At 46.0% G+C, this 15580-nt stretch overlaps 1 protein-coding gene across 1 annotated transcript; it reads left to right on the forward strand.

The window, feature by feature from the left end:
- Positions 1-439: 439 nt before the first annotated feature.
- Positions 440-15106, forward strand: LOC310819267 (uncharacterized protein; the record flags this gene model as incomplete). Its single annotated transcript, XM_083690511.1, has 25 exons — positions 440-519; positions 928-980; positions 3008-3168; positions 3498-3579; positions 3748-4142; positions 4531-5098; positions 5282-5478; positions 5714-6097; positions 6631-6926; positions 7297-7562; positions 8221-8358; positions 8828-9084; positions 9231-9321; positions 9529-9579; positions 9798-9935; positions 10279-10535; positions 10819-10903; positions 11014-11985; positions 12035-12139; positions 12268-12476; positions 12675-12831; positions 13094-13467; positions 14165-14294; positions 14691-14827; positions 15086-15106. 25 exons carry the CDS (start codon positions 440-442, stop codon positions 15104-15106), a joined length of 5604 nt encoding a protein of 1867 aa, XP_083546637.1.
- Positions 15107-15580: the final 474 nt, after the last annotated feature.

The following is a 15580-nucleotide window of genomic DNA, read 5'->3' on the forward strand; positions in this document are numbered from 1 at the left end:
ATCAGTGTACTATCTAATCAGCTATTTCTACAGCCCATCCAGGCTTTGATCTCACTTTAAACTCCTGACCTTGTAACTATGGGCACCCTTACCGTAACTACATCTCAACCCAACACACACACACACTTCCCCCTGTCCCCGCCTACTGCCAGGAGGTTATCTGGTCAGGTGTGTATGTGTGTGTGTGTGTGTGTGTGTGTGTGTGTGTGTCTCCACACAGTCAAAAAACAATATAAAGACCTGACCCTCTCCACTCCCACGTCAGAAGCAGAGAGGTAACATTCAGCACTCTCCAACCCACTCACTCTGGACTTGGATCAGCTGTGTGTCCAGCTGTAGGGACTTCGAAGCACTCTACGTAGCACACAAGGGAAGAGCACACAGGGGACTGTACAGCTACTGAGAGTCTTCAGAGGGGGCTATAGGAAGGGGATCCACCATGCTTGGAGACACCTTCAGTGGGCTGCTGGTACTGACCACAGCTCTGCTCAGTCTGCTCCAGGCAGGGACCTCCGCCAGGTGAGTCTCTCTCTAACTATCTCTGTGCCTCTCGGTCTTTGTCATTCTGACTGTCTCGTACCGTACGGATCTCACTCTTATTCGGCATTTAAAAGTTAGCGTAACTTACACGATTATTGTCAGAGGTTTTAGTAGGCTATATGTATTTTCCAATGAGAAAACATTGATTGGCATTTTGATGTTTTGTATTGTATTGGTTTTCGCTACCCCATTAAAAGGTACAAATAATATACTGAACTTTGATGTATAGCTTGTTGTCTAATAGATCATTGCGTGGATATGGAGTGTGATCTTGATTGGATCCATTCATTCTTACTAAATCATCATTATACATGCAGTACAGTCCATCACCCTGTTTTCCAAATACTCCTGATTTCATTTGTATTCCCTTGTTTTGTGTTTTCTCAGAGTCGGGGATGACAATTCATCAGTTACTCTTCCGACCAGGAGGACAGATGCAGGTAGGCTACTGTGCATCACACTCTCAAGGATAACGAATGCTAAGCACTGTTTTGTGGTTGCTATTGTTTTTCAAACAAGACAATAATAGCAAAAGGAGAATGGGGATTTGTCAGTGGAGCTAGCAGACTATTCATCAGACTGATTTATAGTACACTGTGGTGCACTTCTCATCATTAATTCTAGTGTCATCCACACCACCAATTTCCTGCTACAGTAACTGAGCACAAAAACATGCCTTTATGTTCCAAAGCCAACACACATGAGAGGTTTCATTGATTATGCTTTGCTATTGATACAGTAGGTATGAGCCTTTCTTATCTAAATGTCTCTGTCTCTGTCGGTCTTGTCTGTCTTGTCTGTCTTGTCTGTCTTGTCTGTCTTATCTGTCTGTCTCTGTCTCTCTTTCGGTGTCTGAGTGTATGTGTGCGTGTGTGTGTGTGTGTGTGTGTGTGTGTGTGTGTGTGTGTGTGTGTGTGTGTGTGTGTGTGTGTGTGTGTGTGTGTGTGTGTGTGTGTGTGTGTGTCCAGTTCGGTTTATCACTCTGCTCTGCGGTTCGTCTCTAGGGATAGTGTCCACACCCACCATTGTCTTTCATATCAGTCTTTGAGTTGGGAGCCTTTGACTTCAAGAAGGGTTTATCACTGGACTTAGTTTGTAGAAAAACAGTTCTTTTAAAAGTCCCATTTTACCTCACATCTTTGATGGTGACTTACAGCGATGGTCATCAGAAACACTCAGAACTTACTGCTTTTTAATGTCCCACGGGTGTCTACAGAATTGGGGAAAAGATTTTTTAGTTACTGTGTTCCTCGGACATGCAATGACCTCCAAGTTACTTACTTACTACAAATGGACACTCTGGTGCCGTTGGGTCATTTAAAATGTTTGGTGAGGGATCTGTTTAGGGATAGATATGGTGGTAGTGTTGTGTCTTTTAATTGAGGTGTTCTTATAAACTGTTGTATTGTATTGTATATTTCTTGTATTTGCTTGTTCTCTGTAAGAGGGCCCTGCTAAAAAGACCCTGGTCTCAGTCAGGGTTTTCCCTGTATAAATAAAGCTTAAATTATTATGTATTTTTATATTCTTATGGTCTTTTCCAGAATATGTTACAAAGTGTGACTTCAATGATGACATCACTCCAATTTGTGACTGGACTGTGGGGGCAGGCCAAGAAGGTATGTAAAGTACAATACAGACCGTCTACTAAACCATAGAGTGGGGTTCAATTCCAATTCATCATCCAATCATCTTAGGAGGTAAATTTACCTTTAATTCCTGCATTGAAAAATTCTCATAAATATTTTGTCAAATCATGAGATCAAATTTGAAATCGCTTCCCCAATCAACTAAACTGAAAACACCTTTGAGTTCAAGCTCCATGAAGACGTGTAATTTGGCCGTCTTTTCCCTTAACTGAGTTCAGCCTAGAACAATCAGGTACATTGGTCCACAGTTCAGTAGGATACACAGAGTTATCATATGTGCTGTTTCCATCTCACTGTGCCATGCTGCATGTCTCTGCTAGATCAGATGCAGCAAGCAGGGTAATAATCTTTTATAGCCTAGCATTCTCCTGGGGGTAATCACACTGAAGTACCTCCTCTTCAGAACATTCCCTGCTCACAAATACACCAGCCATTTAGTATCTGATTATGCCCCTGAACAGATTTGGTAGTTAAAGTATGGGAAGTGTAAATGGGAATGTGTTGTTTGATCGTGTAATGTAAACAAAGCAATGTAAGTGCCATCTCATAGAAACATATTTTGATTGGTTACAGAGTTAATTACCCATTACAAATGACTTGGTAACATCTGGTTGTGTTCATGTAGTGTGGCTAGAGAGTTGATAAGAGGGACTGGTTTCATAAATAGGGTTGCATTTTTATCCACTGAGTTTGAGTTATGTAGAAGCAGTACTACTGCAGCATTTCAAGTTGGAGAAGTAGCAATAATATTATTTTGGATCTCTATGTAGAAAAAATTAAGTTATTCTATTCTACTCTATTCATCCCCCTGTCCCCAGATGTGTTCCATCTGAGTTCCTTAGCGGGAGTGGTCAGTGTGGAGAGCGGAGTCCTCAGCCTCTCTGGAGAAGCCTGTCTGGAGTTCTGGTACCAGGCCCCAGCGGGAGCCAAAGGGTCAGAGCTCAGAGCCCTGCTCAGGGACAGCACCGGGGAAAGAGAGGTCTGGACCTCACCGGCTGAGGAGGGAGAGGCCTGGAGACAAGTGTTTGTCCCACTGACTATGACTGATAGAACATCTCCACAGGTAGAGTGCTTAAGGCTTGTCACACCACACTTTAAAGGGGCCATCTGGGATTGGTACATCGATTTGTGGTCGTTTAAGTTATTGATATATAACCCCACCTGTTTACCATAAAAAGTGGTGGGGAGAACACTTTGTTATTGTTTGAATCCCAGATTTCCCCTTTTTACAATGCATATATAGAGTCCAACAACAAAAACATTTGTTCTATGAAATTTGAATAGTGATGAGTATCCCTCTTTTTCCAGGTTGTATTTGAGGCTGTCCGGGCACAGTCTGAGGAGAGGCAGGTTACCTTCGACAGGATTGGAGTCAGAAGGGGACAGTGTGGTGAGTTCCTCACTGTCTGTCCTCCACAATTTCCCTAAATAACACTCTTAGCCTGAACAGTCCTCCTGCCCCGATGTCAAATCAAACAAAACGTTACTGAAACATATAGATTGAGGATCCCAATTGTGTCACCGTTTTTCATCCGTTTTTCTGGTCGTTCTTCTACAGGTGCCCAGTGCTATCCAGACACAGACTTCTGGATAGATGATTCCACTCGCTGCCTGTGCTCTGGAGGTCAGCTCTCCTGCTCCTCATCCTCTCCCTGCCCTGAAGGCCGTGCCTGTGGCCCACAGAGAACCAGCGCCAGCACTGCCCCAGGGACCTGCACCGTCCACACCGACCCCCACTACAGCACCTTCGATGGGGCTGTCTTCTACTTCGCTGGCCCCTGCACCTACATCCTGGCCCGGGTGTGCTCGGCCTCCGAGGCCCTCCCTCAGTTCAGCGTGGAGGTGAAGAACGAGCAGAGGGGGAACTCGTCTGTGTCGGCCGTCCAGCAGGTTAACATAGAGCTGGAGAACCTCAGAGTGTCCCTGCTGAAGAGACAGAAGCATAGAGTCATGGTGAGTGGGAGATACCATAGAGTGTACGTTAATATGTGCAATTACAGTGTTCTCTGCATTACAATGTTGGTGCTCTAATTCAGCCACACTATTGTCACTACATTGGTGCTAAACCATGACATAATCATGGGGCAGAAAAATGCTAAAGTATGTCTTCCTTTTCTGGTGATCTGATGAATCTGTTGAATCACCCACGAGAAGATCATAGCTTATCAGTTTTATTGTTAATAATTACTTATTATTATGAAGTTATATTGGCCATTGGTATGTTGTTATTTCTGTAACCATAACATATGATAGAATCTGTGTAACATAAGATAAGGTATGCAGACAGAATCAGACAGCCTTTGAGTCTTTCCAGCACACCAAACCCAGTCCTGTTCCCCAGGTCAACGGTATTTGGAGGAAACTCCCACTCAGCCTCAAAGGAGGCACTGTCAAGATCCACGGCAACTCCGCCTCCGTCGTCCTGGAGACGAACTTCGACCTGTTTGTCTCCTATGACACCGCCGGCAACGTCCACCTCACCGTCCCCGCCTCCTACTACAGTAAAGTGTGTGGCATGTGCGGTAACTTCAACCACAAGAAAGAGGATGACTACCGCATGCCGGACGGGTCGGAGGCCGCCAACACCACCGCGTTGGGCCACAGCTGGCAGAGCCAGAGGGAGGGGAACACTTGCGACACACCCCTGGGACCCCCTCAGGTGTGTCCTCCAGAGAAGGAGGCTGAGTACAGCAGCGAGCCCCAATGTGGGGCCCTCGTATCTGGGCACGGGCCCTTCGCCGGGTGCCTCTCCGTCCTGGGAGCCGAGAGCTACTTCCGTAGCTGCGTGGTCGGGATGTGTGCCTCTGGGGGTGACCCGGGGGTGCTCTGTGATGCCATGCAGTCGTACGCTGATATCTGCCACAAGGCCGGAGTCATCATCCCCGCCTGGAGGAACTCTTCCATCTGTCGTATGTGGTTTTACTATTTATCATTTCCTCTTTTGGTTATTTGTTTTTTTAACAGTTCCTTTTTACTCACTGGGCAGGGGAGGGGGACTTAAAATGATGATGATGGTGGTGATGATGATGACGATGACGATGATAGTGACTACGATCTGACCCACTTCTCTCTACTCCCCCTCCTTCCCCCAGCCCTGGAGTGTGGGGAGAACAGCCACTACAACGCGTGTGCCGAGGGCTGTCCTGAGGCCTGCTCCAGTATGGACGTGATGGGGGAGTGTGGAAGCTGTGAGGAGAGGTGTGAGTGTGACCCCGGCTTCAAGCTCAGCGGAGGGAGGTGTGTCCCTACAGAGGACTGTGGCTGCTGGAAGGACGGAGAGCATTACGAGGTAAGGTTTGAGAGCTTTTGAGGTCAAAGTACACACCATGAGATAAAACCAACACTGAAAATGTTTAAACCTTCTATTCTTGTTTAAACCCTCTATTCTTGTTCATAAATGGTCCAAACTTAATACAAGCTAATATAGACATTCATTGATGTGATGTGTCCTATGGCATCTATTTTGACGTTCATTACATTAGAACACTGGTGTATATGCATAACATTTGGTTTCCCTTCTCCAGAAAGGAGTGTCATTTATGGACGGGGAGTGTGAGCGTGTGTGCCAGTGTATGGGCAGGGATAGCCTCCAGTGCTCCGCCACTACCTGCGCCGCCAACGAGGTGTGTAAGGTCGTAGACGGGGTCAAAGGTTGCTTTCCCTCCCAACCCGTCACCTGCCGCGTCTACGGCGACCCCCACTACATCACCTTTGACAAGAAGGCCTACACATTCCAAGGAGGGTGCATCTACACCCTGGCTACCACCTGCGGAGGCCACAGCCCGGTCCAGTTTACTGTGTCTTCCCGGAACCAGAACTCCATGAAGGAGACCCAGGCCAAGCTAGAGACTGTGACACTGGAGGTCCAGGGCCTGCACGTCGAGTTGAATAGGAGCATGGACGTCTATGTAAGAATGGACATCTTCTTTCTTGAAAATTCTCTTTCTGTACTGTTTATTGTGATGGTAAATTAGGGCATAGGAAAAAAAAAAGGATTAGACTGTTGTTATGTATATTTTTAGAATTAGACAGGGGTTTAAGTCAAGGAAGAGTTTACCATAGTATTGATGGATGTGGTCCAATGTCCTGTACCAATAATTAAGTGTAACAATCTCCCTAATACCAGTTTAGACCAGTTCAACATTATAGGCCCAATAAATTAACTGGGTCAATTGTGGAGTGAAATACCATGGATGAACAAAGTCACGAAAATGAGCATGGCAGTCCACACCACTGTTCTGCATCTCTTCCTTACAACAGGTCAAAGGAACGTTATATAGGGCATTACTACCAATATACTCTATGTTTCTATATGTAGCTGACTTAATGTATATTTCAAAAGTGACTTCCTGCAGACAAATTGTCCATTGGGACATAATGTGTCTCTCTTTGAACATATAAGTTCTTGAATGACAGATAAGAATGACATTCTGCTCTCCAGGTAAACGGTGCGCTGGTCCGTCTCCCCTTCAGCGTCAACGGTACATATGGCACAGTGAAAGTGTACCTGAAGGGACAGTACGCCGTCCTGAAAACCACCTTTGGTCTCAGGATGTTGTTGGACGTGGAGCACAGGCTGTTCCTGCAGGTGGACGAGCGTTACAAGGGAGAGCTGTGCGGCCTCTGCGGCACCTACTCTGACGACCAGGGCGATGACTTCCTCACCCCTGACGGCTCCAATGAGACAGACGTTTTCAAGTTCGGTAATAGCTGGAGGGTGAAGGACGATGAGTACAGGTGAGTGATTGGCTTTTAATGATACGATACAGTGACAGATCACTTTATCCACGCCTTTAGGGTAATTTGTCACAGGTCAGGAGGGTATTCACTTAGAGGTGAATCATACAGCATACAGATATGAAACACTCAACATATTGACAACATGACGTTCAATGGCAGAAGCTAGTAGAGCAACTTCAATGGGTTAGATAATATTGTAATGATAACAGGACAATTATAATTCAGACGTATCAAGTCTTTTGAACGTGCATTTCCAGTTCTGAAAGTGTTGACAAAGCGTTCCATTCAATTGTACGAAACACCACAATATCACCTTAATAACAAACACGTCACACAAACCCCATTATCTTCGCTTCCTCTCCTCCAGCTGTGTTGCTGACCCACCTCGCCCCCCGACCTGTGACCCTGCCCTGGAGAACCAGGGCTTCGAGAAGTGTTCTGCGCTGCTTGGGGACCCCTTCAGCCCCTGCCACGGATCCATCCACATTCAGACCTACCTGAACAGCTGTAAGGATGACTTCTGTGCCTCGGGGGGAGACATGGGGGTCTTCTGTAACTCCCTGGAGTCCTTCGTGGCTGCCTGTCAGGTAGCAGAGGTGGAGCTGCCCAACTGGTGGAAGGACACCGACTGCGGTGAGTGTCTGGCTTTGGTTTCATAATGATGAAGATAGGGGACTGTGTTTGTTGTATGCAGAGATAATCACAAGTTAGGTCTGAAAGGACTTTCATACACTTCGGGCTGGTTTCTCAGACTTGCATTAAGCCTAAACCTAAACTAAAAAGCATCTCCAATAGAGATGTTCTGTAGAAACTGTGATTTAGTCCAGGACTCGGTTGAATCTGTGTCCGGGGAAACCAGCCATTAGATAGTCCTTGAGGTTCTTACCGTCTTTCCCTCCTTCCTGCCCTGTCATCGCTCACTCCATCTATCCTTTCCTACCTTCCTTTCCTCCTTTCCGTTCTTCGTTTCTTCCCTCTCTCCCTGTCGCCTCTTCCTCCCTCTCTCCTATATGCCCTTCCTCTCATACCTCTGCAGCTTATGAAATATTGTTTTGCTGACAACCTATTCTGCATTTTTCGATTTCAGCTAAGCCTTCTCCTCCCAACCCTACACCCGACTCAAAACGTAAGACCAAGTAATTTTGATGCATGTAGTTTTGCTCATTGCTGGCATCTCTGTCCACTGAAAATAAGGAAACATAAATATTGGTCAAGGGTAGAGTTAAGTATTACATTGTTACATTGACATTCCTACTTTCTATTTACATAGCTTTTCCCTTGATTCCCACAGTTTGCCCATTAAACTGCAACTTCGACAACAACTTGTGTGAGTGGGAGCAGCTTGTACAGGACAGCTTTGATTGGACAAGACAGAGTGGCTCAACCCCCTCTGACCTCACTGGGCCAACCCAGGACCACACTTCAGGAGGTAAGTGCAAGAGATTCTCATGATCATGACACATAACAACTACCTTTTAGAAACATTTTAGTAGCAGCACTTTCCATTCTAACACAGTTTAGCAAAATGGAAACTCTTAGCATTTATCTGCTGCCCATGTAATAGATGGGTATGTAATTACCTCAGAAAGCTCCTCTATTATGATGATAGCAGATTGTACAGATATAGATATACAGCAATAACCAACTGTTATAATGTTTGTTGTCATCCCATAGGGGTGTGTCTCAACCCTATGTATGCTTAAGTTGCTAGGAGGTTAGCTTGAGTTGCTGACAGGTTAGCTTGTGTTGCATGTAATACAACTAGTTAGAGGGTGAGAGGCTACTAAAGGTTAAGGCTAGCTAGGTGAGCTGAGGGAACATGGGGCTGAGGGAACATTGACATGACCCCCTGCCACACATATGGAGACTTTACACTGTAGTGTGTCTTTGTTGGTCAGCTGGCTCCTACATGTACATCGAGGGTGACGGCGTCCACCACGGGGACTCTGCCCGTCTGATGAGTCCGAAGTGCCAGTACCAGGGCGAAGTCTGCCTGAGCTTCTGGTACCACATGTACGGACAGGCCAGTGCCATGGCCGTCAACGTCTACCAGCTGCAGGGAAATAAAGTGACCAAGCTCTGGTCCAAGATCAACAACCAGGGATCCGTGTGGCGTCAAGCAGCTCTGAATATCAAAGCCTCTGGACCATTCCAGGTAGGAAGCGTACAATACACAAGAGGGGAATTAACTCTAGGTTGGAGTAGGCTGAGGTTTCTCTTAGCAGTAGAGTGTTTACTGAGTGGTTTTGGTTTATGCTACATGGTGAATCACATTTTCACTCACCACAATAACTGTTTCAGATCATTTTGGAGGGGATCCGAGGCTCTGACCCTCGATCTGATGTGGCCTTGGACGACATCTCCATCCACAGTGGACCATGCTCAGGAGGAGGTTAGGATTTATCATAGAATATCTTTAGACAGTTGGCAGGTTTGGGGATTGAAAGTGTCTCAACATTGATTTTAACCAGTTTTTAGACCAAGTGTTGGTACATCAAGTTGAATTCATAATCCCCAAGCAGTTACTGAATACTGAATTAATTTGCACAATGTCAGAACTGAGAATGTTAAGCCTTCATGACTTTGCATAAATTTGCAGGTTCACCAGACATACCGATCGTTGCCCCATCAGTTCCTGTCCCACATCCAGGTACACACAAAACTAATTTCTTATGGATAGTATTAACATTGATCAAAGTGTTATATGTGTAATCATCACACTGATGCACGCCCCTGGTGGCAACTTGTGGTACTTCACACACATTAAGCACATTAATATGCTTAGTTACTTTTGTAACTAAAATGTAATCTGTCAAAGTAAATCTACGTTTTATTCATGTTGAAGTTGTACAAATGTTCCCTGTACAGTCTGCCACTTCGACTGCGATTTCGAAAAGGATCTTTGCAGTTGGAATCAGCTAATGACAGATGCTTTTGATTGGACAAGGCAAAGTGGCTCCACACCCTCGCTGAAGACAGGGCCGTCCTCTGATCACACAAAAGGAAGTAAGTGTTCTTACGACACAAGACAACAAAACAAACAACGAACAGTTGGTATTATTACAACTTAAGCACAATGGAAAACTATCTGAATAGAAGTCAAAAGGGTCACACTTTAACATTCTTTCTGCCCCATTAACCTGATTGGCTAAGTCACAAGGTATGGCCATGTCCATGAACTGTTTTGACCTGCCCCCATTGCAATTTGAACGGTAGAAGGAACACCCTCTTTGGGGAAACTCCACAAAAGGACAATAAATTCTGTAGTTATCAAGGAATTCAACATGTAATCTTATCTAATACTTGTACTGTACCTTATCTATTCGTATCTATTTTTCTATCTGTCCAGTTGGTCACTACATGTACATCGAGGCCAACAGTGCACATTACGGAGACACAGCCCGCCTCCTCAGCTCCGAGTGTTCTGACCACGGTCCACAGTGTCTGCAGTTCTGGTACCACATGTACGGCTCAGCCGAGACCATGGGTCTCCACGTCTACTTGGTTCAGGACAGGTACGCTGAAGGTGTTTGGTGGAAGAGGAACGCCCAGGGAGACTCCTGGCAGCTGGGACAGGTGGACCTTCCCACTACTGGACCTTTCCAAGTGAGTGGTGTGACCCTGATCTCTTCCCTGACCTTATATGGAGACTTGAGTGTGTGCTCCCTGGAGCATAAACAGCAACGTTAACATTATATGAGAAACCGCTAAAGAAACTTAGGTGACCTTATACGTCATTTACATTGAGCAAGAGTGTGCAACTATATATTTTGTCATGGTGTGAATGCCTGCCACTATATGCTTAGGCCTTGTTTGCCTCTTTTTAACCTATGGATGAAGTGTGTTTGTATGTTTTATATATTCCTGTGTTTGTTCCCTTCAATATCAGATCATCTTTGAGGGACGTAGAGGTTCAACTGATCTCTCTGACGTAGCTATAGATGATGTGTCTCTTCACCAGGGACACTGTGCAGGTATGAGACAGTTCCGCTCCAGTTTCACAGTCTTTATGAGACAAGAAACAACTCAAATATAGAGATGGTTTGTTTGTAATCGTGATTGTTTTGTCATAGATTTGAATAAGCCATCAACAACCGCAAGACCACAACCACCAACCACAGCAAGACCACAGCCACCAACCACAGAAAGACCACAGCCACCAACCACAGAAAGACCACAATCACCAACCACAGAAAGACCACAGCCACCAACCACAGAAAGACCACAGCCACCAACCACAGAAAGACCACAGCCACCAACCACAGAAAGACCACAACCACCAACCACAGCAAGACCACAACCACCAACCACAGAAAGACCACAGCCACCAACCACAGCAAGACCACAAACACCAACTACAGAAAGACCACAACCACCAACCACAGCAAGACCACAACCACCAACCACAGAAAGACCACAGCCACCAACCACAGAAAGACCACAGCCACCAACCACAGAAAGACCACTGCCACCAACCACAGAAAGACCACAGCCACCAACCACAGAAAGACCACAGCCACCAACCGCAGAAAGACCACAACCACCAACTACAGAAAGACCACAACCACCAACAACTGCCAGACCACAACCACCAACCACAGCAAGACCGCAACCACCAACAACTGCCAAACCACAACCACCAACTACAGCAAGACCACTGCCACCAACCACAGAAAGACCACAACCACCAACTACAGCAAGACCACAACCACCAACCACAGCAAGACCGCAACCACCAACTACAGCAAGACCACAACCACCAACTACAGCAAGACCACAACCACCAACCACAGCAAGACCACAACCACCAACAACTGCCAGACCACAACCACCAACCACAGCAAGACCGCAACCACCAACAACTGCCAAACCACAACCATCAACTACAGCAAGACCACTGCCACCAACCACAGAAAGACCACAACCACCAACTACAGCAAGACCACAACCACCAACTACAGCAAGACCGCAACCACCAACCACAGCAAGACCACAACCACCAACTACAGCAAGACCACAACCACCAACTACAGCAAGACCACAACCACCAACTACAGCAAGACCACAACCACCAACAACTGCCAGACCACAACCACCAACTACAGCAAGACCACAGCCACCAACCACAGAAAGACCACATCCACCAACTACACCAAGACCACAACCACCAACCACAGCAAGACCGCAACCACCAACAACCGCAGTGCCAAGTATGTTATTACTTTTCCTCAGAAAACAAAAAGACACATACCAATCTGTAAAAACACATACTAGCTAAACGTCACCCTTCCTTTCCATACCTCATTATGCAACCAGGTATTTGTTCTTCTCTCTTTAGTACCGTCTTGCCCTAAGAACAGCCATTACACCCACTGTATCTCCGCCTGCCAGCCCACCTGTAAGCACCTGCACGGCCCCCCTGCCTGCAACGCCGATGAGCCCTGTGTGGAGGGCTGTGTGTGTAACGACGGCTTCATGCTCGAACAGAGGGTCTGTGTTCCAGTCAAACAGTGTGGCTGCATGGACAAGAGCGGCAACATCCATCACGTGAGTCGCCCTCTCCAGAATGACTGAAACGATAGTTGAGCTCTTCTTAGTCTCAACAGCTTTCGTGTCGTGTGCTACATTAGCCATAATTCCTGTAGGGAGAACCATTTCCAGTGTTATCAGACACAATGCACCTTGAAAGGGCAGAACATACAGTTCAGTGCAATGTCGTGAATCTTTTTTTCGTTTTCATTTCAGTTTGACGAGGTCTGGTACACGCCGCACTGCAGTCACAAGTGTGAGTGTGAGGAAGACGACGGTGTCGGGGAGATTGACTGTGATGACGAAGATGAATGTGACGGGGACTCTGTCTGCCTTCAGAACGAGGGGGGACAGTATTACTGCAAATCAACAGGTACAGTAGTCTACCTTACACATTCCCACAAACCTACGAATAAAAACTCAATGTTGAATGCAACCTTATGGTCCTATGATCCATCCCAGACTACCATTTCTCTACCAGCCTAATATATCTGCACGATAAAGCCAATGTAGTGGATTTACGATTCAATACATTCCCCAAACTTCCCCCTGACAGTAGTTTCGGGTCAATGCATCACGGTTCAACCTGACGGTATCTTCAATGTCTCCCCCCCCCCCTCCCCGTTGCCTCCCAGACTTCAGTGAGTGCTCCATCGCAGGAGACCCTGAGTACCGGACCTTTGACAACATGAAGCACGAGTTCGAGGGCAAGCACTCCTACGTGCTCGTCCAGACCACCGGCCTGTCAAAGAACCTTCCAGAAGTCTACATCGTGGGCATTAATTACGATGATGATGATGATGATAGTGGTCATAACAGTAGTGAAGAAGATGACAGCAACGAGCATCATGATAGCAGGGCCAGGGACAGAGATAGTGATAGTGACAGTCATAGTGATAGTGATGAAGATGATGACAGCAAAGAGCATGACAGTCATCAGCGACTGAGAGGGCTCAAGATCAGAGTGTACAATCACACTGTGGAGTTCAAGAAGAACAGGAAACTTGTTGTAAGTATTTTTCAGGACTTATTCTCTGTATGTGCGTGCGTGTGCATGTGCGTGTGTGTGTGTGTGTGTGTGCGCAGAGCCTCTGTAAAGTATCTCTTTCTACAGACAGTGTGTTTACGGAGTGTGGCTTACATAATGGTGTATTCTCAGTATCTTTTTTATCAGTTGTCCTTCATCGTATTGTAAACAGGATTCAAAGGCTGCCGGAACTAAACATTATTCTAAAATATTCTCAAGGTATTGCAGACCGTATTAAATTACCCAGTGTCATGTTCACTTCACTTTTGGCACACATATGAAAAATCGTGTGTGTGTGTGTGTGTGTGTGTGTGTGTGTGTGTGTGTGTGTGTGTGTGTGTGTGTGTGTGTGTGTGTGTGTGTGTGTGTCACTGGCTAGGTGAGATAAGCAACATAAGATAAGCAACATGAGCCACCTGACCAGGAATGCTGAACAGGTGTTTTATCTTCACACCACTTAGCTATTCCTCTTCTGCCTTAGAAAAATGGTGTCTCACTTCTAAAAACATACAACTAACCGTAAAAACGTTGTTTTACCAAGATCAATTACTTGTTATCAGAGTGGAGTTGAAGGTACTAGCACAGGTTATTGCTTTAGCATTGGCTCAGTAACCATCTTTCGACCATAACAATTCAGTAAGAGGTCAACACTTATTCCATCTCTCTCTCTCTCTCTCAGCTGGACGGTAGGACCACTCGTACCCCTGTCTCCCCTACTGGAGGTCTGAGGATTCTGCAGCGTTCCTCTCGTATCTACCTCAAGACAGACTTTGGCCTCTCTGTGGAGTTTGACGGGCACAGCAGAGCAGGTACGGAAAACACCTCTCACTGTTACATCAGGGCCATTAAGGACAGTCTGAAATAAGCAGTATCTCACAGGTATCTCCTCCGATAATCAGAAGAACATGAGGACGTCTCAATAAAGAGCATCAGAAGTCAAAGCTGTGATAAGAAAGTGAAGCAGCTGTGGAAATAGAATTTACTGGTGAACCATAACTATCCTTCTTGTCTGGGTTTGAAAAATACATGTAAAAAAAAATAAACCTTGAAAGAAACCTTCCCTCTGCATCTTTTAAAGGATTTCAAGACGAACGCGCAGAGAATAGGGTTCATAAATATGATGATTGTCTCCTTTACCGTAACAGCACAGTGCTTACAAGGTTGTGAACTCTTGAACTCACGTAAACATGCTGATTTTTCTGTAGAGATCATCCTCCCTCACACGTACAAGAGGAGGGTGGGCGGCCTGTGTGGGAACTTTGACGGTAGAGGGAAGAACGACAAAATGAAACCGGACGGTAACCAGGCCAGGAGCGTGAGGGAGTTCGGAGAGAGCTGGAGGGTAGCGGAAAAGACCCTGACAATAAGACAGAGGTGTGTATGAGGAAAATCTCCCACTGTTGTCACTCACTCCCTTCGACATTAGACCAACCGGAGCATAATGCACTTTGTTTATCTTAAATATTTCTTAGTCCTTAGAGTAGCATACTTTGCTAACTTCAGTTGGGAAGAGCTACATTGTGTTCAAACAGTCTGTCCAGAGTGCTGACATGCAGTAGATTCACTAAAATTGACTATTTCTATTCCCTTTTTTCCTCAGACGATCATCGTCTCTTCGTAACCTCTCCCAAGCCTGAGTAGCCAAAAGACCCCAGACCCCAGACCACTGCAAGTCACCTCCATTCAGAAACACAATTGTTTGATTCTCATTCAGAAGCTTCCCTTCCCTACAATGGACACAGTGCCAATGAAAGCACATCCGCATCTGTTTGACTTGTTGGTCTAGATGCTGACTGTGTTACTGCAGATGATATTATCCCACCCTTCTGCTTGCCTGACCTGACTCTCCTTTATGACTGTGCACACTTCACCAAGTGTACGAAGTGTACTCTACACACACACACACACACACACACACACACACACACACACACACACACACACACACCATGGCATTTGACTAGCCTACTAGTACTCTCTAAGTGCCTTTCTCACGCGTGTGCAGTGCTATTTATGCCCTGCTTATGTCCGTAGTCAATCGTGCATTATGGCTCAAAGAGACTGAATGACTGAACATGTCTTACAGTGATGGAAA

This window comes from Argentina silus (assembly GCF_951799395.1).
Source record: "Argentina silus genome assembly, chromosome: 18".
NCBI classification, from domain to species: Eukaryota; Metazoa; Chordata; class Actinopteri; order Argentiniformes; family Argentinidae; genus Argentina; species Argentina silus.